This window comes from Lygodium microphyllum, chromosome 1 (assembly GCF_053477565.2).
Source record: "Lygodium microphyllum isolate KBCC chromosome 1, Lygodium_microphyllum_v1.1.10, whole genome shotgun sequence".
NCBI lineage: Eukaryota > Viridiplantae > Streptophyta > Polypodiopsida > Schizaeales > Lygodiaceae > Lygodium > Lygodium microphyllum.
In genome coordinates, this window is record NC_141135.1 from 46,207,340 (window position 1) to 46,229,990 (window position 22,651).

The window sequence follows — 22,651 nt, forward strand, 5'->3', positions numbered from 1 at the left end:
ATTAGAAAATGAGAAAGAAACATTTTTAGAAAATTCATTTTAAATTTTAAAAATTTACTCTCATTTCTATTCTAAATAGATGCCAGAAGAGTATTTTAAAGACTATCCAAAAATACTTACAGCTTATGAAAAAGCTGTAGGATCAGAAATACTTCAAGCAACGTCTTGAGGACAAGATGGATTTCAAGAGGGAGACATGTAATAAACATTTTGTATATTAATTATTTTTATACTCATGTAATTTGAAAGGCGATTTGTATTATTTAAGTGTTTCAAAATATAATTGAATGTTCATCTTTCTAGTTAATGGTAGCTAATGGCCAAAACGCCTGATAATTATACTTAGATCGTCATTAACGAGATGCCTAAGAGAAATTAAAAGTTTAGAGCGATCAAATTCACCAAAAAGCTCAAATGAGTAAGACGTCTACACGCAAATAGTCACACTGACTAGAAACCTATTTAATGAGTGGTCTCAGAAAGTGAAACCAGATACTCACAATCGAAGAAACAAACCATGGACCAGTGAACCTATATAATAGAGCTCTCCAAAAGCTAAATTTAGCAACTCCTAAGATTTAGGAGGTTATTTTGAAAGTTGATCAAATGAAAATTCTATTCATCTCAAAGGCTCCAAAATTTCAGAAGGAACAATTTTGTCTCCAGTAGCTATCTCAAATTCTTAGCAATTTGAGAGATTTTTAGAGTAGAAGGTTTGGAAGCTTCTTTCTCTAGAAAAGTGGCATGTGACATCTAAAAGAGGACATGTCATTTTGAAGAGACAAGTGTCCCTACACTTGTCATTTTCAACAAACACTTATCATTTGTAAACTCTACCTTCCACTTTTGAGCACCCAAGCCCCGCACCTATATATTGGAGGTCTCTCTCTCTTCATTTGAGACAAGCTCTCATACTAAAATTTTCGTCACATGCTTTGTACTCTCCTATCTATCTCGCATCCAAGAAACACTTTCTACTTAGCTTGATCTAATCCAAGCACTAAAGAAGAAAATCAACTTGCTGCCCACAGTTTGCAGATATTAAGGTTTCAAAACCCTAGTTTTCAGAATTGCAACAAATCAACCCTTTTGGGTATGGTTCAAGCATTTGGTACCCGTGGTTTTGTTTCAATAAATTCCTGAAAATGAGAAGGGAGCAGTTCCCCTCTCAACGTGGTGTCGACTCTCTCTCTCTCTCTCATTTTCATGGTGATAATTGATCAAGTTGGTTAAGTTCCAAAGTATTGTCATTCTCACGTTCTTCCTTGCACTTACAATGCAAAAGATGTACAAATGTATCAGATCATCATTCTCTAGCATATGGAGATCAAATGGATAATGTACCAAGTCATGATGTTGTTTCCGGGTCTAGGGAGACCATAAGGATTCATGCACATGATGATGCTTTATTCAAAGCACAACTACTTACTGCACTTATCAGGTTCACTCAACTCTCTACAGCAGTGGATACTTTTGTGCAGCTTATGAAGAATCCTAAGCATTGTTGGGTTCTTCAAAACAAAGGAGACACAGCAAGATACACCAATTCAGGAGCCTTGTGTGGCTGGGAGACAACTCACTAGATTTTAGTTTGTTGTTCGACAGCAGCCAAATGGGGTCAATAATGCAGCATGTTCCAGCTCAGCATTCTTCTTTTGCATTTGATGCTGAGGTGCGTGGACACGATAGTAACTTTTAGCAAGTGCAGCAGGTGCAGCAAGCAGTTTAGCCACCATCTATAAGTCCAAGTTATTTTGGAAGGGACTTTGTGTTTCAGGCTGTGGCTGCCAATGTTCAGGCTGGCCAAGTCACTAGTGGTGGTCTACAAATAGGGTTGCAAGGGAATCTGTTTGCTGGTATCCAAGCTAATCCACACAATGTTATGTATGGAAATTGGACACTCAGCCAGGTTTTCAGGTTGCGATGCAGCCCCATGTACAAGTATGATAATACCAGCATCCAGAAATGTGAATTCAGCACCTATGTCTTGCTACGAAGCTACCAATGCAAATCAGCCTGGATTCTGGCAGCCACCTATCTTTTTTTTCCCCGTAATAGGTAATTGTATTAACTATGAAAAAAGTACAAGATTGCAAGATCACAAGATGTAGGATGACTATATGCACAAAATGATACAAGGTCATGGCAATGGAACAGAGAAGATTGCCGTATGCCAAAAGACTAAATCCTCTCCCAAGGGAGAAGATCAGCATAGTGGATAAGACGTAACTGCCAATGCAAGAGACCCTTGATTCTGGCAATATGTCCTTGAACACCTGCCGCCGAAAGCAATCCGAGCAGCCACCTATCTATGACAAATCTCACTCTAAGGGATAAAGCTAAAGATTACAAAGGAGGATTATCAATAAAGTTTGAGACCTTCCTAGTGTGCATGATATGATGAAGGCTTGACCTTTATTCAGCACTTTGACATAGTCTATTAAGGTGGAAACTACACTAAGGATCCAAGGTGCAAAGCATCTACTTCCCTCAAGGGGACTACACAACAATGGTGCATTAATCTTGTAGTTCACAAAAAAGCACAAAGAATTGGGTACAATTCAGGGAGTTTTGTAACATGTGGCTCACTAGTAGCTTTGAGGTGGAGGTGAAGACATCGAGACAATTAAAGGCAACAGATTTGTAGGAATTTGGACATGTACAACAGAAAATTTTGGGGGGGGGGTTGGTGGATGGGTGGGTGTGTGCTAGAGAATGTTTAGGAATACGAGTGAAAATGACGCTGAAATTCAGTTGTCTAAGTTGAATAAGGATAGGACTGATTTCTCGCAGCAGTAATCCACCAAACTGGCCACCATACAGATTCAGCCCAAACCAAAAGAAATTTTGAAGTGGACTTATTGGATAAGGGGCCGATTCAGCCTTGCTCATCCCCTTTTTCCTCTTATTCTTTTGATCCAAAAGGATGGTTCATGGCACATATATATTGATTACCGTGCCTTGAAGAAGAATACCATCAAGAATTGTTTTCCTACTCCAAGGATAGATGATATCCTTGACAAATTTGAGGGATCTATAATATTCAACTAGATGCATTTGAAAAGTCAGTATCATTTTATACACATTCAAAAAGAAGATCAGCCTAAGATGCCTTTCAAGATAACCTTTGGCTTGTATGAGTTTTTAATGATGCCGTTTGGGCTTACTAATGTTCCAACAACTTTCAATCGAATGATAACAGGATCTTTTGCCAACACAGATCTTTTGTGGAGACATTCTTTGATGATGCCAGTGTTTATTCAAAGAATGAAGCTGAGCATAAAAAGCATTTGGGTATGATTTTTCAAGAACTTCTCAAGCATCAATTGTAATAATTAATGACAAGAAGAGTGAATTCTTGAAGGAGATTCACTTTTTGAGGTGCACCATCTCTAAGGATGGTGTTAGGATGGATATAGTTAAAGTGGAGACCATTAATAGTTGGCTAAATTTGTGGAATTTGCATTATGTTCAGAATTTCATTGGGTTATGTTCTTACTACAAGAGGTTCATCCACCATTTTCTGAAGATTCTCTCTCCCCATCATGCCTTGCCAAAGTAAGCAGTGCCTTTTAGATGGGCTACGAAAAAAAAATTAGATGGGCTAGAAAAAAAAATTTAGATGGGCTAGAAAAAAATTGCACCCTTCAATCAGTTGAAGGAAAAACTTACTTCCAATTCAGTTTTGATTGGCTGAAAAACATTTTGTGGTACATAGTGATACATATGGGGATAGCATTGATGCAATTCTCATGCAGGATAGGCATGTAGTAGCCTATGAGGGTACATGCAGACCTGGAGAGGCAGAAGGCAAGACCAGGAACAGTGGATGGCAACAAACAGATGAAAAACACAGGTACGTAGGGTGATGGAACAGGTCATAGGCAGCTGGGTGATGGATATCTGATAAAGGCAATACGGTAGAAGCTCTTTGAAATCAGGTCACCTGGCTGGTAGACTGTGTAGACAGCAAGAGGCAGCAATCAAAGCTGTATGAACTCACACATCCTCCAGGAAGGGGTGTGGGTAGCAGCGGGCAATGAGGGAGCTGAAAGTTGCTAGCTAGAATGAATGGAATAAAGGATGCAATCACATAGACTCCCATGTATAGAGGATTTGGGGCGCATTTGGCGTGCTGCCAACAATAAGCCATTTAATAATAATAATATATCATTAATTGCTTTTCGGGGCTCTTTTAAGGAGCCTAAATGAAGGGTTAATCCATGATAATTGAGATTAATTGCAAATCCTAAAACTAGTGGTTCAACAACTTTTACTGCTTAAGCCTTATTCCTGTTGTCAAACTGCTGCAAATTGTATAACTGCTGACTCAATGGGGATTCATTAAGTTCCATTAATTATTCGCTAGAATCCAACTGCTGCAAAAGTGAGAGCTGCTGACTCTAACACACCACGCTGTTAATATTCTATTGCTATTGGAAGCTGAAAATCCTGCGGATGTCAGTATGATGGTATCTAGAGTCATCCAAGTTCTTGGTTGAGTTTGTTTTAGTTTACTTTCAATTTTGCCTTAATTATGCACATGAAAAAACCCTCACTGAAATGTGTCCTTGAAGAATCTGGGAAAAACGGGTTCTCAAGGATATGAAAGTCAAGGTATAACATATATAACTGTTAAATTCATTTCTCTGTTTTAAAAAATCCGTATTTCAGAAAAACACATATGTCTGCCAACTAAATTATAGATTCAATGGAGGACTCTAAAGCAGGTCAACTGTACTTACCACCATCACTAGCAGCAATTCTTTCAAGGACACAGGATCGAGGATGCTGAAAGCCTCCGCCGCAACATCCTTTTCCAGCAATCCGATCAAGGGCTCCCTTACTTGGTTGCCTGGGCTTTGACCTGCTGACTTTGGACCAACATATTCACCACCCCCCTCATCATCACCTTTTAATGACCTACTGTGGCCTATGGTGGGCGTTTGCTCCTCTTGGACAGGTGCAGTGTTACTGTTGGAATATGTACAAAGATGTTGAAGACAACACTTTTGTAATGGGGTCAAAAGCTCAAAGGCAAACTGTTTTTCTAGTTCTCTGTTCTCACTGTGTGTAGTTCTCTTTTGTGTCCCTTTCACAGGGTCTGATCTTGCAGGACAATATCCCTGATTAAACTTAGAACTAGAACTTTCTTGCTTGTGAGCTTCGGTATCTCCTGCTTTCTTACATGTGAACCTGATGATCCGCTCCTACAAATGGAATACCCTTTCTGAGAGAAACTTGACAAAATAAGAGAAAGTGAGGCCTTCCTACATCTAAATTTGTGATTTACCACTTGAAGAAGTGTGTTTGATAATGTTGTTCAGTGCAAAAGTTGTACCTTCTCGCGATCCAAAAGACTGCTTCAGAGCAATGTAAGGCAGGGAAAAAACAATGAGTTGCAGAAACTTGGATTGAATCAATAATTTGAATCTCACGATTGATAGTGCATCATAGAGCATAGTTAAAAGCAGAACCTTATTTTGTTATTACATCAAGAATGCATGTTACCTGCTAACTATTCGACGGAGATAATAACCATCCATGTGGGAACCCAATGCCATTGATATTGACGAAGGCCACCAAAGGTTAACAGCAATGGTTAAGCTTTCACTATTCACTTGGTGAAACCTGGATATCACTGCCCCTATCAACAACTTTTATGATAAACAGTTTAAATGTTATTCTACTTTTCTTCTACACCCTTAATATGCTCGATGAAAAAATCATGTGTGCACTTCCTATTAAGATGCAAACCATCAAATAGAGACTAACAATCCAAATTAAACAGGGGAATGTCAAGAGGTTAAGGCTTGACTCTTTTCATTCAAAATTTAACAAGATACCTGCCCTTTCAGGTATTTAGGCTACTATGCACACATGGATTTTCGTTGACAATTAATTTTGCGGTATTTGTGTTAAGCATCTGTATTGTTAAATTTGGGAGTTGTGCACACTTTGAAACTTGGTGGATCCTCAAAGTGTGCTCAATAATTTATTTATTTCTTGTCCAATAGCACATTTATTATTTCGGTGTTGTTTGAAAGATTTAAAATTTTACTATGAATTTTCTCACAGATATTTTGTTTGTGATTATAGATTTTGATGAAGTGCCCTACTCCAAAGAAAAGTCTCTCTAAGCCCTTGTATCTCCAAGAGAGAGGTGCCAAAATATACTTGGTTAGAATAATCCATGACTCTAAACAACAGCCCAAAACTGCCTTGAAACATACATTGAAAACACCTTGAACAACGGCAGATGTAATGCTCCTTTGTCTCTACCTCTAGCTAACAAATCTAGCATATGCACTCCTCAAGAGGTATGGATGTATATCTACCAGCCTCAATCTCCAGTTGGTTTGAAGAACTGCCCAAGTTGCCAATAGCCCAACCCCATGAGAAAGGTGGGTGGCCATGTAGCTTAGGCAAACAATAAAGCCATCATTTCTAGTGTGGAGATATGCTCTTGATAAAAAGCTTTTGTCCCCAACTCATGTACTAGTGTCAGCAATGTCCTCCTAGTATCCAACCAAATAAGGTCTTATTTGATGATTTTGCCATCTTTGTGTGACTCAAAAGTGAGAGACAATGCATCAAGACAGTATTGAAAGGGTGGCGCTACTCTAAAGACCTAAGGGTCAACCATGCAATTCTCTGTCTTGGATAGCTTCCACAACCAACGTATGAATGATAGTAATTTGGCAAGAGCCTCCACCACAATTGGGGAAGCCTCTAACTCAACTCTGATGATCTCGCGTGGGACCGAAGCCTTGAATCTAACCATCCTAGAAATCATGGACACCATGGACCTCCTGTTGAGCAACCAAAGTATTAAGTGCATTAAAAAACAAGTGTACTGCATTAATTCCTAATTTTGGTCTCCAGTTACAGCCCCAAAAATACTTTCTTTGTATTATTGGCATTTGTTAGTATCCACGGCCACCAAAGACAACACCAGCCTAGATAGTTCAATGTCTCATATGCCTATAAATAAGGCATAGGCATTATTGTCTACATCTAGCGTTTTCATTCTTCACCAATTCTGTCACCACTCATCACTCTCCACTGCTGTCAGCACCTCGAGATGGAGGAAATCTAAGTTCATGGAGGATCTACATGTGCTATCTGCTGTTGGCACCCCGTTCAATCATCTATCAGGCAGCATTTTCAGAGGGCAGACCTGTCTGACCAGCTGATCTGACTTTCTCCTCTTGTTGGTGACATCATTCTCTCTGCCAGCGGCATGTTTTGTTGCAGGACAGATCTGTGTTCACTGTCTGGAGCAGCCACCCAGCATCTAATCTTCATCGCACTTCACAGTTACCCTGTGTTTTCATTTTTCAGCTTGAGGCACCCAATTCTGCTGCCATCAGCTCCATGTTTGATTCTGTTACAGCAGCTGCCTTACTGTTTGACATCATCATCCTCAACCTTGCATTTCGCTGCTGGATAGTCTCCTGCAGCCTAACGAGGCATCTACAGCTGCTGACAACTTCATCGCTGATCAGTCCCTCTACATTTTTGCAGGTTACAACTATCACACAGCACTCCATCTCTAGCGGCCCCTGAGGACAGCATTTTGTTCCCTCTACTGCTGTCCATCATCTTCTAGTGTCTTCTCCAACATCCCAAGGGACTGCGTTTCACTCCCTGCAGAGAGCATCTTCATCCATAGTGCAGCATCTCCATGCTCCAGTCACCTCAGCACCATTCCTAGAGACATGGTCTCCCTCAGGCTCACTTTGAGCTCAGCTCCATTATATCATCATTTAGCATGATTTAGTGTCCACTATTATTCATGCTTCTATGTTTTTGAGTTTTCTTTGTCGCAATGTTTGTCATACATTCTGTCTGTCTCTCTCACCCCACACACCCTACCATTTCTTGACATGGTATCAAAGTAGAGGTGCTCCAAGAGCTAAAGATACTATTCATCAGTGAAGGCAAACAAAGGTTGTGGGGTCGGCAACACTCTCAAATTCCATATCAAGGGGATACCATCATCTTCTCCTTCCCACCCTCCCTTTGGATGTTTAACACAGTGGTGTTATGCCTTCTCCAAAGACAAAGTCACACATCATTGGGTGCTCCTACTATGGCAAGAGTAGTCACACCACCAAAGGCCATCACCATTGGCCTTTGCTCCCTACACCACCGGAGTATATGCATCTTCCACCCCGGCACTCCTTTTGCCACCTCGCTATTCTTGCCAACAAAGACAGTAAGACACATACGTCATGCACTAAGCCTTTGCAAGCAAAATAAGGCTCTTAAGACTTCAGGAGGCAATAAGTCCCATTGGGAAAAAAGTTCGCTCGGCACCCGTCACATCGCGTGCTCCCCCCGCTCCATCTAATCGCTCCTCCCCCAGATCATTCGCACCCCCTCGCTCCATCAGATCGCTCCCTCCCGCCCTGTCTGATCGCATCCTTCAGTTTCACTGGCCCTCTCCCCCGTCTATTCCCCCCGCTTGACAGCTCCCACCCCCCCCCCCCCCCCCCCCCGGGCTGGCTGTTTTCTTCCTTGCTTACACACCTAGTCGTGAATGCCCCGCCCCACCTGACTTTTTCCCCTCCGCCTAGCCACTCCCCCCCCCCGCTTGTTCGGCCTGCCGAGACAGTCCCCCCCCCTGCCCCGACAATTCGCTGCCCCCCCCCCCGGCGCCTACCCGCACTGGAGAGACTGTCCCCCCCGCCCTGATAGCCCGCTGCCCCCCCCCCCCCCCCCCCGGGCGTGCTGCCTCCGTCCGTAACCTCGAATCCGTCCGCGGTGTGTCAAAACCGTTTCGGGGCCAAGGCAGCTCCGCCGTCGGGCCCGCGGGTGGACGTTGATGGCTTCACATGGGTCCAGAGACAACAGAGAGGGCGATGGCGGGGGGGGCGCAGCCAGCTCCTCAGACCCAGCCTCGTCAACAGGGAGCAAGGGGGGGAGCCACGCCCCCTCGACAGAGCACTCCACAACACACCCTACCCGTCCCACCCGACACGACCGCAACCCCCCACATCCACCACCCGCGCCACAAACTACTTCACCTGAGTTTCCACAGCCCCCACACCCACCCCACCCCCCCACATCCCATGCCCCCCCCCCCTATTTGACCATGGCCCACAACCCCCCCTTTCCAAGGCCACCAGTTCCCCCCCCCCCCAACACCCGCCATGCATCTCTGTCCATCCCACCATCCCTCAATCCTCATACCCCCCACCACCTCCCCTACCGAGCACCCCCCCCCCCCAAATCCGCACCCGGTTTAGGTGGTCCCTCCCAGCCTCACCCCCAATCCTCCCACAGGAGGCAATGAGCCACACACACCTACTTCCTCCTCGCACCAGCAATCCTCCCCCTCCCATACAGCCACCAGCTCATCCGCCCCTGCCGTCCGTCACACCTTCCCGAGACAGGCACAACTATTGCCACAACAATTCTTCCGCAGTGGCCCATGGTCCTTCCTGAGAGTTGCAGAGCGCAGAGAGTTCCCACTACCTCTAGAGGTGGGGATCTTCGTGGTTCATAAGTCAAGGAGGAGCAAGGCCCATTTACTAGCACCACCGGATGGACCAAACTATGCCTTTTTTCTTCAGTCCTCTCACTCAGGGGAGTCGAAAACTACACAGATAGAGGAGAAGTCGAAGAGTCAGGTGGCAAATCACATCTCCTAGTGGATGGGAGATGAAGGATTAGCACTGTTTGCACAGCAATGGCCTGGGTGCATGATGGACATTAATTGGTGGGCTGGTGCCAAGGTCCCACACTTGAGCATTATCTTTCCAGCCCCTCCACGGTGGAGAGCTCCGAGGGACGTGATCAAGTGGCCCCTCCCACAGGCGGCCCGTTTCTACCAGTGCACCGAGTCACAACTCTCAACATGGCTGATAGATGCATTGATAGTACCACCTGGAGCATCTATCACCCCTATGGTCCGGCCAAGGGCCACCATGGGGGACTAGAACTCACCGTCCAGACCGGCGGCAAAGCGTACGTGCATGCCTCACAGTTTCTCCTCCTCATCTGCAGCCTCCACACCGAACCGATGCCTGTTTGGTCAGTCACAAGTTCCCCCATGAGATTACACCTAGCATCCTGGAATGTGAATAGCATCCACTACAGTGGGACACGTGGTTCTAGGAAGTTGATTGTTCGGCAGGAGCTGCAGCCTGCCCTGGCCGGACGGATCAACATCTTACTTCTACAGGAGCACAAGCTCACCCCCACCCAGGCTAGCGGGTAGGAAAGGTGCTTCCGGGCAGCTCGCACACTTACTAGGAGCACGCCATAGGTGCCTACGGCAGGAGTGGAGACGTTTGCACCTCTATTGGCCCAAGTCTCACCGCTTGTGTACGAGACCATGGGACGATAGTAGCAGGGAGGGTTCTATGGGTCAGACTGGATATTGGGGACTCGTGCCTTGGAGTCCTCAATGTCTATGCCCCTACGAAGGTTAGGGCACGCAGCAGGTTATGGGTGGAGATCGTGGATGGACTCCCAGAGGTGGACTCCTGGATCGTTGGACGAGACTTCAACAATCTGGAGGCTTTGGAGGACCTATAGGGAAAAGGCAAAAACTACCAGGGCATGGCTAGGAAGGAGCAGGAGGCATGGGAGGTCTTCTTGCTAGCAATTGGAGCACGTGATACCTGGAGAGACCTTGCCTTCCACAGGAGGGAGAGGTCGTTGGACTTCACCAGGGGATACAGGCGGCTAGGTGGAGCCTTACTGGAGAGGTTGGACAAGTTTTATGTGGGAGAGTGGGGAGGCTCTCGTGGAGGCTAGATTGAGCAATTGGCAAGCACCACGTTGTCCATTGCCCGGTTCTCCTGACACTTGACCCCCTAGCATCTGCCCTAGAGACACGATCCTGTTAGATCACTGACTCGATCTATAGGAAGGAGAAAGTGACGAGACAGATTGAGCAGATTTGGACCAGAGAGTGGGGCAGGAGAGACCGGATTGCACTGGAGGTTGTAGAGGTCCTAGCAAAGTCGAGTAGAATCTGCTGAGAGGTAGCCATACAGGCCAGGCAACAGAGCTGGGAGGAGGAGAGAGCACTCCGGCGGGACCTTGCAGCCATACAGAGATTATTACAAGAGGCACCAGGGGACCCACCCTCCACGCATAGGAGGTGCGTGCGCATGCAGCCATTGCTGGCCTAAAGGACAGGCGCTCGGAGTTTTCTTTCCGAAACTCAGCAGCCTTCTAGGCGCGGAAGGGGGATACGATGTGCAAAGAGTTCTTCCAAGTGCACCAACCTCGCACCGCAGGAGAGCAGATACGCAACCTTCGGGATCAGTATGGGAGGACTCGTTCTAGCCCAGACGAGGTGATGGAGATTGCCACCAACTATTACACCCACCTCTTTCAGCAAGAGATAGTTTCAACTAGAGGACAGAGATGTAGAGAGCAGGTATGGAACCACATCCCGTCCCTCGTCACAGAGGAGATGGGACGCTCCCTCCTAGTCCCCCTTCACAGAGAAGGAACTAGAGGAGGCTTTCCATACACAAGATGGGCAGAAATGCCTGGGGGAGGATAGCCTCTCTAGGGCCTTCTTCACTACCTACTAGGAAGTGGTGAAGGACCCCCTATTGATGGCCTTCCAGGAGATTTTCACTTCAGGACAAATGCCAGGGAGTCTCTTGGCAGGCCTTATTAGTCTTCTCCCCAAAGGGGGACACCCGTTGGAGATTTCCCAGTGGAGACCGATCACCTTATTGTCGGTGGCCTATAAGGCACTAGCAAAGATTATTGGTAGGCGACTACGCCCCGTGCTTCCGGATATTATCCATGACACACAGGTAGGCTTTGTCCAAGATAGAAGCATCCTAGACAATGTATTTACCTTCTTTGAGGTGACAGAGTGGGCTCAACATAGTGGGCAGAGACTGGCCGTACTACTCTTGGATTTCGAGAAAGCTTATGACAGGGTGGACTAGGATTTCCTAGAGGGCACCATGGGGAGGTTGGGATTCTCCCAGGTTTGGATTCATGGTGTCTATGCCCTTTATAGATCGGCCACCAGCAGGGTTCTTGTAGGCAGAAGGAGAGGAGAGGAGTTTTGTCTGGAGAGATCGGTTCGACAGGGCTGCCCCTTGGCCCCTTACCTGTTTCTTCTCTTCGCAAAGGTGATGTCTCACTTTCTCAGGTCACATGTGAGCGGATTACGCGGCCTCCAACTTCCAATGAGAGAGGAGACTGAGTTGTTAGACTCAAAGTACGCAGATGATACAGCCCTCTACATAGAGGACGATGAGTTGATGCTGGAGAGAGTGAGGCTGGCTCTTAACGTATTCCGTTCTGCAACGGGAGTGAAAATCAACCGGCGAAAGTCGGTTGGTTTCCTCACAAACCCGGACTCTAGCACAAAGTGGGGCATCCACCTAGGATTTAGATGGGTGAGCAAAGGGCAAACCGTTTGGTACCTAGGGTTCCAGGTGGGACTCGACATCACTCCTGCCTAGCACTTTCTTCCTGTCCTTGATTCTATTTGGAGGAAACTAACCTACTGGAGCACGGCTCGCCTCTCACTAGCCGGACGAACCCTAGTGGTCAACCAGGTTCTCCTAGCGACGGTCTAGTATATCGCCTCGTGTTGGTGCTTCTCCTCATCGTGCGTAGTGCAGCTTCGCTGCCTAGTGCGGAATTTCCTTTGGTTAGGGTCTGATGGTTCCAAGGATTCCAGGGCCAAGGTGGCGTAGGCAACCATCATACGACATAGGTCAGAGGGAGGGCTTGGGATCATAGACCCAGAGTATCAGAGTATGGCCCTCTTGGGCAAGCTAGTTGTCCGCGGTCTCATACCAGGAGGGCAAACCTGAAAGGTTTTATTGCAGAAGGGCCTTCAGGACTGTAGACCGGGGCTTGGCGGCGACTGGAGGCCATCCCTGAGATGGATCTTCACGTCAGCCCAAATCACCCCCCCCCATATCACCTTTCCTTCGCAGCTTACTCCGCGTGTGGCAGGGTCTCCGCAAGACCCTAATCCAGAGCCCCCCAAGCTGCCTGGAGGAGATAGACCATCAGCCGGTGATCTGGAACCCCCAGGTCAAAGATCGAGAAGGGGCACAGATAGGTGAGCGTTCCCACATCTAGTGGGCTAGGTGGGAGGCCAACTCGTACCGTCAGGACATGGCAGGAGGTGTATAGGATGGCGGACGAGGTGTTGCAACGAGTATCAGGCTGCCATAGAGGAGTGGAGTTGAGAAGGGAGATAGACGCAACAAATCTTTTTTGACAGTCCACTCTCCCAATAGAGAGAGAAGTTGTTCAACTATTTCGGCGTACTAAGAGATAGAGGCTATCACCCATCCATGACACATTTCCACTCCTCCCTAGTATGACTAGATGAACACTCCAATGAGGGCATGAAGGAGATTTTATGTGATACCCCTCCCTCCCATCCTCTTCTACTCAATTTCAAGAGGCCACACTAGAAGCTATTTGGCCTCTCTTCCATTGCAACATCAGATACTTTCTTTGGGTCCATTGACTTCCATGAACCTCAATTTCAAGCTCCACCAACAAACAAAGACTGTTGGATATTACCTTTTCGACAATCCACTTCCCAAAGCGAGAGAGATTGTTCAACTCTTTCAACATCGCAATTTGTTCCACCGAGAGAGAGAGGCTATCGCCCACCTACGGCTCCATAGGAGCTGCACATTTCCACTCCTCCCTGGTATGACTACACGAACACCAACCCCAATGAGGGCATCAAGGAAATTATATGTGATACCCCTCCCTCCCATCACTCTTCTCCTCAATTTCAAGGGGCTACCACTAGATGCTATTTGGCCTTAGTTCCATATGAGCTACACATTTCCACTCCTCCCTGGTGTGACTTCACAGACACTGACTTTGATGAGGGCATTGAGGAGATTATATGGGATACCCCTCCCCATCCCTCTTCTACTCAATTTCAAGAGGCCACCACTAGAAGCTATTTGGCCTCTATTCCGTTGCAACCTCAAATACCCTCTTCAGCAACACCCACAATTCTTCCTTTATCATCAAACACATGGAAGGCAATGATTCATGAGATTTTAGATTCCCTATCTCTTTCAAAGGGGGGTTCCACGGGGTCTTCAAATGGGAATCCTATTCCTCCCGCTTCAAAGGGGGATTTTCTCCTTGAGTTCCAAAGGGTGCCACTGCTCATCATGTAATCCTTAGCACACCATGGCAAAAAGCCTTTTCATTTTTCATTCACCTTTGGATGGGCCATGGGGTGGTTGGCCTTGAGCTTCCCTCTCACCTATTGACACTCAAGATCTACATGTTTTACCTAGATTAGGCCATTGGATGTTTCAACCATGACTTGGTAGCTATGCCTTCACATCTAGCCTAGCATAGAGTCGGAGGTAGTGTCCTCTCCCCAAGGGGGGCCCAAGATCAAGCATGCCTTCACATCCTCACTAGCAACAATGAGACACCAAAGCTAGTGGCTTGTCTCCTGAGGTTGAGTTTCGAGCACCATCAGTACACCTTTTCTATTGTTCTTTTTAATAGGTTTCCTTTCACGTGGACTTCTTGGATTACAGGTGTGACCCTCATCATCAACTATCTTTTCCTAGTCTTCTTTTGAGATTCTACTGTGTTCAAAAGTCATACAAGACATCTCTCTCACTCCTCTTAAGGCACATTTTGGGCCTGAGAGGGGGTGTTGTGAGCAACCAAAGTCATTAGCTGTATTAACAAACTGTTGTACTACATACATTCCTAATTTTGATCTCCATTTACAGCCCCAAAATAGCTTTATTTGTATTATTTCACATTTATTAGTGTCCATGCCTCACTCAAGATAGCCTAGTCTTATCTGCCTATAAATAGAGCATGGGCATTATTGTTTGCATCTACCTCATTGATTCTTCGTCAGTTCCTTCCCCTCTCAACACTCTCCATTGCTGTCCACACCCCAAGATGCATGACATCTCAGTTTGTGGAGGATCTACATGTGCTATTTGCTGTGGGCGCCTGGCAGTATCATTCTTTCTGCTTAAGGCCTGTTTTCGTGCAGGACAGATCTGCATTTGCTGTCTAGAACAGCTGCCAAGCTCCTGATCTTCATCATGCTGCACAGTTATCCTGTATTTTCATCATTCAGCTTGAGGCATTTTGTTCTGCTGCCATCTGCCCTGCATTTGGAGCTGTGACAGCAGCCACCCTGCTGTCTGATATCATCATCATCATCATCATGAACCATGAATTTTGCTGTTGGAAAGTCTCCTACAGGCTGGCAACACATCTACAGCTGTTGGCAGCTTAGCTGATCAGTCCCTCTATGTTTTTGCTGGTTACAGCTCTCGCACAGCACTCCATCTCCCACAGTCCCCCGATGACTCTGTTTTGCTTCCTTTACTACTGTCCATCATCTTCTAGTGTCTTCTCCAACATCCTACTACCCCAAAGGACTATGTTTTGCTCCCTACACATAGCATCTTCATCCAGAAGTGTTGCTGCCTAATTAGCAAGGACAATGCAGTCATTTCCAAGCTCTGCTAACCTTAGCACCGGTCCTAGCGACAGTCTGGCTGAGGGTTATTTCAAGCTCAACTCCATTGTATCAGCATTCAGCATGATTCAGTGTTCATTATTCTTCACTTGTCCATGCTTTTGAGTTTCCTTCATAACAATGTTTTCTGTACACTCTTAAGTTTCTCCAAACCCTACTGTTTCTTGACACCTCCCCGATCAACTATGATTATAGAGGCTACGCCCCCATACCTGTCCTCCATAAGGCTCCTAGATATGTATAGAATTGGCATACTGCTCCTGCCCATAGGTAAACACTAGTGCCTATCTCCTATTCCACTAAGGGGTGGTATTAAACACCATAACCTTGGTTTACCAAGGTTGACCAAAAGCTCAATGTCCTCTGCAGATGAATATAGTGCATCTGCACTCTCTATAGCCCCTATGGAGGGTCAGCTACTATCAGCATAATGTCATTGCTTACAATAAGAGGGGTATCCAAGTACCTGCCAGCTCAGCTCCTCTATCCCCTTTCCTAGATATTTAGTCAAAGGTCTCATCAACTTAAAGTCCAAATAATGTTGCAGAAAGATCCTGGAGTTAACCCGAATGGTGGAATGAAAGGAGCTGATAAACCCTCAAATGTCTATACTCTGCCAATCATCCTCTCATATAATGTCGGAATCCCCCAAATGAGCTCTCTTGGTATTCCCATGTCATATAGCCTATGCATCCATCTGGCTCCTGGAATGATATCAAGCACTTTGTGCAAATCCACAAAGTGGTCGTAAATCTGTTTCCATTAGGCTCTGCCCTCCTCAATAATAGCTGTAAGTTTTAATATATGATCCAATGCCGAAAAGCCTCTCCTAAATCCAACCTATCCTTGTGCTTTGAAACCGGCTCTCTTTGCCCATGGACTCAACTCCTCCTCAAGGATGGAGCATATAATTTGGCCAGTGTGGCCCATCATGATAGTCTGAGAATTACTAGGTAAGGTAGGATCGCCTGACTTGAGAATATGCACAACAATGTAAGTGCTCCAACTCTTTGGAAAGCCTTCACACATGGCTTTATTAAAACATATATGTGAAGTCCTATCACTATATCTCTTGATCCTGTATCTTATCTTTGTGAAGCCCATCAATAACATCCCAAACTATGCTCTTTGTGAAGAAGGTAACTATCTATCAGCAAGGTTCCAATGAGTCTGTGAGAGGAGGGTGACTTGCTATTGTTTAATACTGGCTGTGTACTACCCCCATGTATCAAGAGATGTAATGGATGCGGTTGGACAATGTTCTCTAAGAAGACACCCAACCTCCCTAGAATCCTAGCTTAAAAACAATTGTTACAAGTTTCTCCAACTAGGCTAAGAAAGCTCTCTCTTTTCACCATAGGAGGGGTCATAACAATAGTTGTGTTTGCCTGTAAGTAGTGGATCCTAAAGCCACCCCTCTCAACATGAGCTCGCGGCCCTCATCATCATACCAATTGTTCCAAGGTATCAAAAGGGATGAAGCTTGTTGTGTGGACTATGAGTATGGAAAAGCTACACCTGCTGTTGCATGCAAAGCCTCACCAAACTGCTATGTCAGCTCAAACAATGGAATGTTGGGGTTGACATCATATAGCAATCTGAATGTCTCCACCAAGTAGATATTCTGATCTCTCTCAAAAAGTAATATCTCATATACTAGTAAGCTGTACAATGGATCTGTACATATATGAATCAAAAGTCCACTACGAACGATGAGCAAGCATGGTCAGTTGAAGGCTCAATTAGATTGTGAAATCCTGAACATTGAGAATAAGCATGGAAGAGGCAAGTACATAATCCACCATGTTGGCACCATGCCAATAGGGGTAGCATGTGAATGCACCTAACAAAGGATATCTAGCTAGGCCACTGAGGATGGCTAATCCAAATGTCATGGCCATCTCAATAAGGAATCTCCTATTACTCTATATTCTCCCACATCATGTGGAACCCACTCCATCGCAGCTCCTCCAAATCCTGCTCCTATGTATCGAAGAAAGAAACCTGGTGGCAAGCAGTCCTAACGTTAAAGGCTATAAAGTCCCCAAATAAATAGCATCTCCCTCCCTCAAGTAATTCCCAATGTCCTGATCCACGATTGTATATGGTGATTACCCCTTGGGTGGGGCATATCAGGATATCATAGGGGGAAGGCAGTGTATGCACATGTATAAAGTGTGTTCCTCACCTCATACACTCATCCACATATACTTAGCTTGCTCATCTTGACGAACTATTTGAATCACTCACTATAGCTCTTCCCTAAACAAAACTACTGAACTACCCAAACCATGACTACATGCTCAATACATTTCTCCATCTTGTGTGCTAACCCCCATCCGTATCCAGTCACTTATGGTTGGTAACATGCTACGAGGACCCTAAAACTGCAACTTTCAAGCTGGTCCTATAGGTCTTGTACTATCATTTGGCATATTTCTCCAAGACTACGACTCTCCCACCTCTTTAGAAAGCTATCTTACCCTCTTTCCTAGCTGCCCTGATTCTGGGCATGCATTCTCTCACGTGAGCAAACTGAGTTGATGTAAAATCATCTACTGAGAATACACCTGTTCCCTTCAATGCCCTACATTGTGCTAAGAAATTTTTCGTACCCTCCATAGTGGGAAAACATAAGATGAGGGCACACTCTTTCAAGCTCTTCCCCATTCCACTCCAGTTATCTACTCTCTTGTCTAACCTCCAAGCTGATCCGTTTAGAGTCTCCTTGATACCCATCTTCATGTAAAGATCCTTGGTGTCCTCCTCCACACTGTCATGTACTTTCGACCCTCTTACTCACACATGTAGTGCTTGTAGCTTTCCAAGCTATCATCAATGAGGGTGGTGATGGGTGGTTTGAGAGCTGGCTTTTACCTTCCTTCACCACTTGTATACATTGCTACATTTCTTTCACTTGCTTCTGGGTCTTCTTGAGTACCTCCACCTAAGAAGCAGCCACCTTAGTAGTCCTTTATTCCTCCTAGAGATGATGCACCTCTTCCTTGACTTGATGAGTTGTTCAACAATGCTTGGTTGTATTTCTACCTCTTCTAATCTAGGGCCTACACTTCCTCCAGTTTGTTCTTTAGGATTGTTCTCTCTTGATCTTGAGCTGCCACTCTCACTCTGAGCAAGACACACTCCATCTCAAGCTTCTCAATACTTTCTACAAGCTGCTTGTTCACTGTAATTACAGCGCTGTACTTCTTTTTCCATTTTGTTCATGTAGTTGGTAATCAACTGCTCAATTTCTACCCTGTCCATCTTGTTCATGAATGGAATCCTTCACGAAAAGGCTGGAGCAACTGACAGAAGTCATGGGCTGGCCCTGGCCATAGGAAACAGAAAGTTTGAGCTGGCCAAATCAGGAAGAGCACAAGATAGACATTGAAGAGAGCTGAAAGAAAACGCAAGAATAAGAGGGCTGGACCAAAAGACCCAGCTGCTGGAAATGTGCAGGAAAGGGCTAAGCAGAACACATATGCTAGACAGAGAGAGAACTGAAAATGCAACATACTGGGGGGAAGAATGCAAGGACAACATGCAGAGAGGCTGGCGTCAGGGCTGGCAGCAGGCAGATAGAGGTGGGGACAGGCAGAGATTGTGACGGGTGCTGGGCAGAGATGGCAGCAGGTCAGATGTTGAAATGACAGCAGGCAAGTGGAGGTGGCAACAGGCAGGGATGGCTACAGGTATAGCGAGGGAGAATACTAGAAGTACTTACAAGAGGAAGAGTACTAGATTGAAAAGGAATGCTCGAGACTCTTTTGAGTGTAAGAGTTAGAGAACCCTTTCTTATCAGAGAAGAAAGAGCTCTTAGGGTTTCCAATCAAGGAGGACATACCACATTCAACACTACTAGCGAACCCTCGTCTTCATCACAACCAAGCCCAGTGTCAAGTTCATAATGTCCTTTTGATTGTATGAATCAAAACCCTTCTCTATTGCTCCTTCCATTGTGCAAGTTCCTATTGTAAGTTACTATAGAGACCGTGTTACATCCTTGGACATCCAGATGGGCGCTAGCGGCATTGGTCACAATGATCATGAAGCGACTTAGTGCAAATGCACTAAGGACACTTCGAGGTTAGGGCAGCTAGGTCCCATTTATAAGACTCAAGGCCCTATTGTACACATCATTGTGTGATCACCACTCTTGGACTCTTGGCCCATAGGCCAAACTGTCCATATACCAAGATGATGTGAGTTGGTGGTATGGGACGCCAATTCTTGAGACATGGTCGTGACCTAGAGTGCTACTAGCTCCCACCCTCAGGGATGAGCCCATTTGGCTCTATGGTTAGGAGCTAAGCATGAGATCCATGAAGGGAGTGAACCTTGAAGTGGAAGCACGGAGCAGAAGCAAGAGCTTTGGTGGAAGGAGCAAGAGTAAGAAAGAGAGAGACAAGAAGTGAGAACTCCAGCAGTCACAATGTGTGTCCGGCCTTTCCTTTATTGAAATGTCACTGAAAGAATAAAGAATGAAGTGATAGTAATAGATGCCCGCCACCTGTAGTATAGAGGTGTACGGGTAACTAATACACAGTGCGGGTATTGTCGGTGTAACTAATACACAACGGGAGGCTAGGCATAGGTGCCTTTACCCCAACCACCTTCCACTTAAAGACGAATGTGTCCCTAGTGAGGAGAGAAGAAGAAAAAAGTGACATAGTACAAATGTACATAAGTATATCAGGATAAGGAAAGACATCATCTCATCCAATGCCCATCAACTTCCTAAGGAAGGCAGAATGCTCCGCTGAGACTTTAGGTGAGCAAATTTGCAAGATTTTGGTCTGTTGAGATCTTGACAAGCTCAATGGACTTGTCCTCAACAACCTCTCGAATAAAGTAATAATGCACCTAAATATACTTCATCTTTGCATGAAAGACCAAATTCTTAGCCAACTAAATAGCACTCGTAGAATTCAAATGCAATGTAGGGACCTCATCAGTAATGCCAAGGTCTGCCACCACAAGATGGTTTAATTCATAGAAATAGGGAACAACCATTCCGGCCTGTAGGAACGGCCTAACGCGTTCCAAACCCTCCGAGGAAGTGAAACGGTCAGGGAACCTTCCTTGCCATTCCCTACCATTCCCTACCGTTCCCCCTGCCGTTCCCTACTTGAAACGGCCGTTCCAGGCCTTTTGACCAAAAAATGACGTTTTTTCAATTTTTTCTTTTTGCTTGTGTCACACTCCTACCACATGTTCACCCATCTCCATTTGGCATTGCCCAATGTGCACGCACTACTCTCTCTCTCTCTCTCTCTCTCTCTCTCTCTCTCTCTCTCTCTCTCTCTCTCTCTCTCTATATATATATATATATATATATATATATATATATATATATATATATATATATATATATATATATATATATATATATATGGTTGAAGATTCAAAGTGTCAAGACAACCCACAAGCCAATCAGGGATCCATGCAAGTTCAAATTTGATGCATTATCAAGTCTTACAAATCACAATCAAATTTCAGCCTATCTTCAATTCCAAGGTAATCATCCATTTGTATTGTCTAATTTCAAGGGAAATTCAGATAATTGGGGCAATTCAAGGAAATTTGGAGCTATGGGGGTAATCAAGTCAATTTTGGGACATTTGGGACAATTTGGAGCATTGAAGGGTATTGGGGCAATTAGAGGGACATTCTTTGGGGCAATTTGGGTCATGCAGGGCATATTTGGGACACTTAAGACATGTGTCGTTCCCGTTCCCCGAGCTTGGATGTTCCCCCTATTCCAAGGGGTCTCATTCCCGTTCTCGTTCCCCGTTCCAAGTAACTATGGTCTAATTAGAGAACCTTCTTGCAAGCCTCAGTGACTGCAACATACTCTACCTCTATAGTAGATAGGGCCATGCATTTCTACACCCTAGACATCCAACAAACAGCACCTCCAACAAAGGTGAAGACATAGCCAAAGGTGGACTTCCTACTCTCTGCATGTCCTACATAATTAGAGTTCGTGTACCCCACGACTCTTGTATCCTAGCCACCATAATAGATGCACATATTTGTTATGCCCTTCAGGTACCTCATGATACCCTTGACGGCATCCCAATGCCATTTGCTAGGTGTAGCCATATGGTGTGCCACAACTCCTACTGCAAATGCTATGTCAGGACGAGTGGCTATCATGGCATATATCAAACTGCCCACTACGGATGCATAAGGGATCATAGCTACCTCGGCCTTCTACTCATGAAACTACAAACAATCGGCCTGACTAATCTTCACATGAGAAGATAGGATAGCCAATAGGCTTAACATCCTGTAGATAAAACTACTCAAGGATCTTTTGGATATACTCCTACTGTGACAAGTAAAGGAGCCCCTTAGAGCGATCGCACATAATACTAATCCCAAGAATACGTAAGGTTCTCTCCCATGTCCATCTCAAATCTCTTCTTGAGCTGACCTTTCAAGGCATCCAGCTCGTCATGAGAACTCCTAGCAATCAACATATCATCCACATAGAGGATCAAAATCATAAGGCTATCATCATGAGCCTTCTTCACGTATAAATGCGCATCCATATCACCACCGGAATATCCTTGTAAATGCATAAAAGCATCGAACTTGTGATACCATTCCCTAGGTGTCTACTTAAGGCCATAAAGACTCTTTCTTAATATACACACTAGGTGGTCCTTGCCAAGTTCTACAAAGTACGTACACTACTCCATGTAAATCTCATCATGCAAGTCCCCATGAAGAAAAGCTATCTTTACATCCATCTCATGAAGATCCAAGTCAAGCTGAGCAACCAAAGCCAATACCAAGCGTTAGATAGTCATCTTTAGAACAAGAGAAAAGACTTCATCAAAGTCCAAACCATACTCCTGCTTCAAACCCTTAGCAACCAATCCAACCTTGTATGCCAGCTTGGGGTATCCATGGGTACTTTTCAACTTGTACACCCACTTGCATAGCAAAGGACGCTTTCCACTAAACAAAGGAACCAAATCCCACATCTAATTTTTCTACAGTGAGTTATACTCTTAACTAGATGGCCCTCTTTCAAGAATGACTATCACCTTTGCACATGGCCTCATCATGGATAAAAGACTCACTAGCATCTATCACCGTAACATAATCCATAGAGGGCTCAAACCATGCAAG

The 22,651-nt window shown here is 45.2% G+C and overlaps 1 protein-coding gene across 8 annotated transcripts in view; it reads right to left on the reverse strand.

Annotated features, from left to right (window-relative positions):
* Positions 1 to 22,651, reverse strand: part of LOC148041067 (2-oxoglutarate (2OG) and Fe(II)-dependent oxygenase superfamily protein) — a 118,563-nt gene that overhangs the window by 23,193 nt on the left and 72,719 nt on the right. For all 8 annotated transcript variants that reach the window (XR_015690663.1, XR_015690659.1, XR_015690662.1 and 5 more), the window contains 3 exons: positions 5,512 to 5,631; positions 5,342 to 5,360; positions 4,746 to 5,210 (listed from right to left, as the gene is read on the reverse strand). Coding sequence is in view for 5 of the 8 variants with exons in the window: in XM_087676480.1 (XP_087532606.1) it covers positions 4,746 to 5,210; positions 5,342 to 5,360; positions 5,512 to 5,631 (604 nt within the window). In the remaining 3 variants the exon portion in view is untranslated. The remainder of the gene's footprint in view (positions 1 to 4,745; positions 5,211 to 5,341; positions 5,361 to 5,511; positions 5,632 to 22,651) is intronic.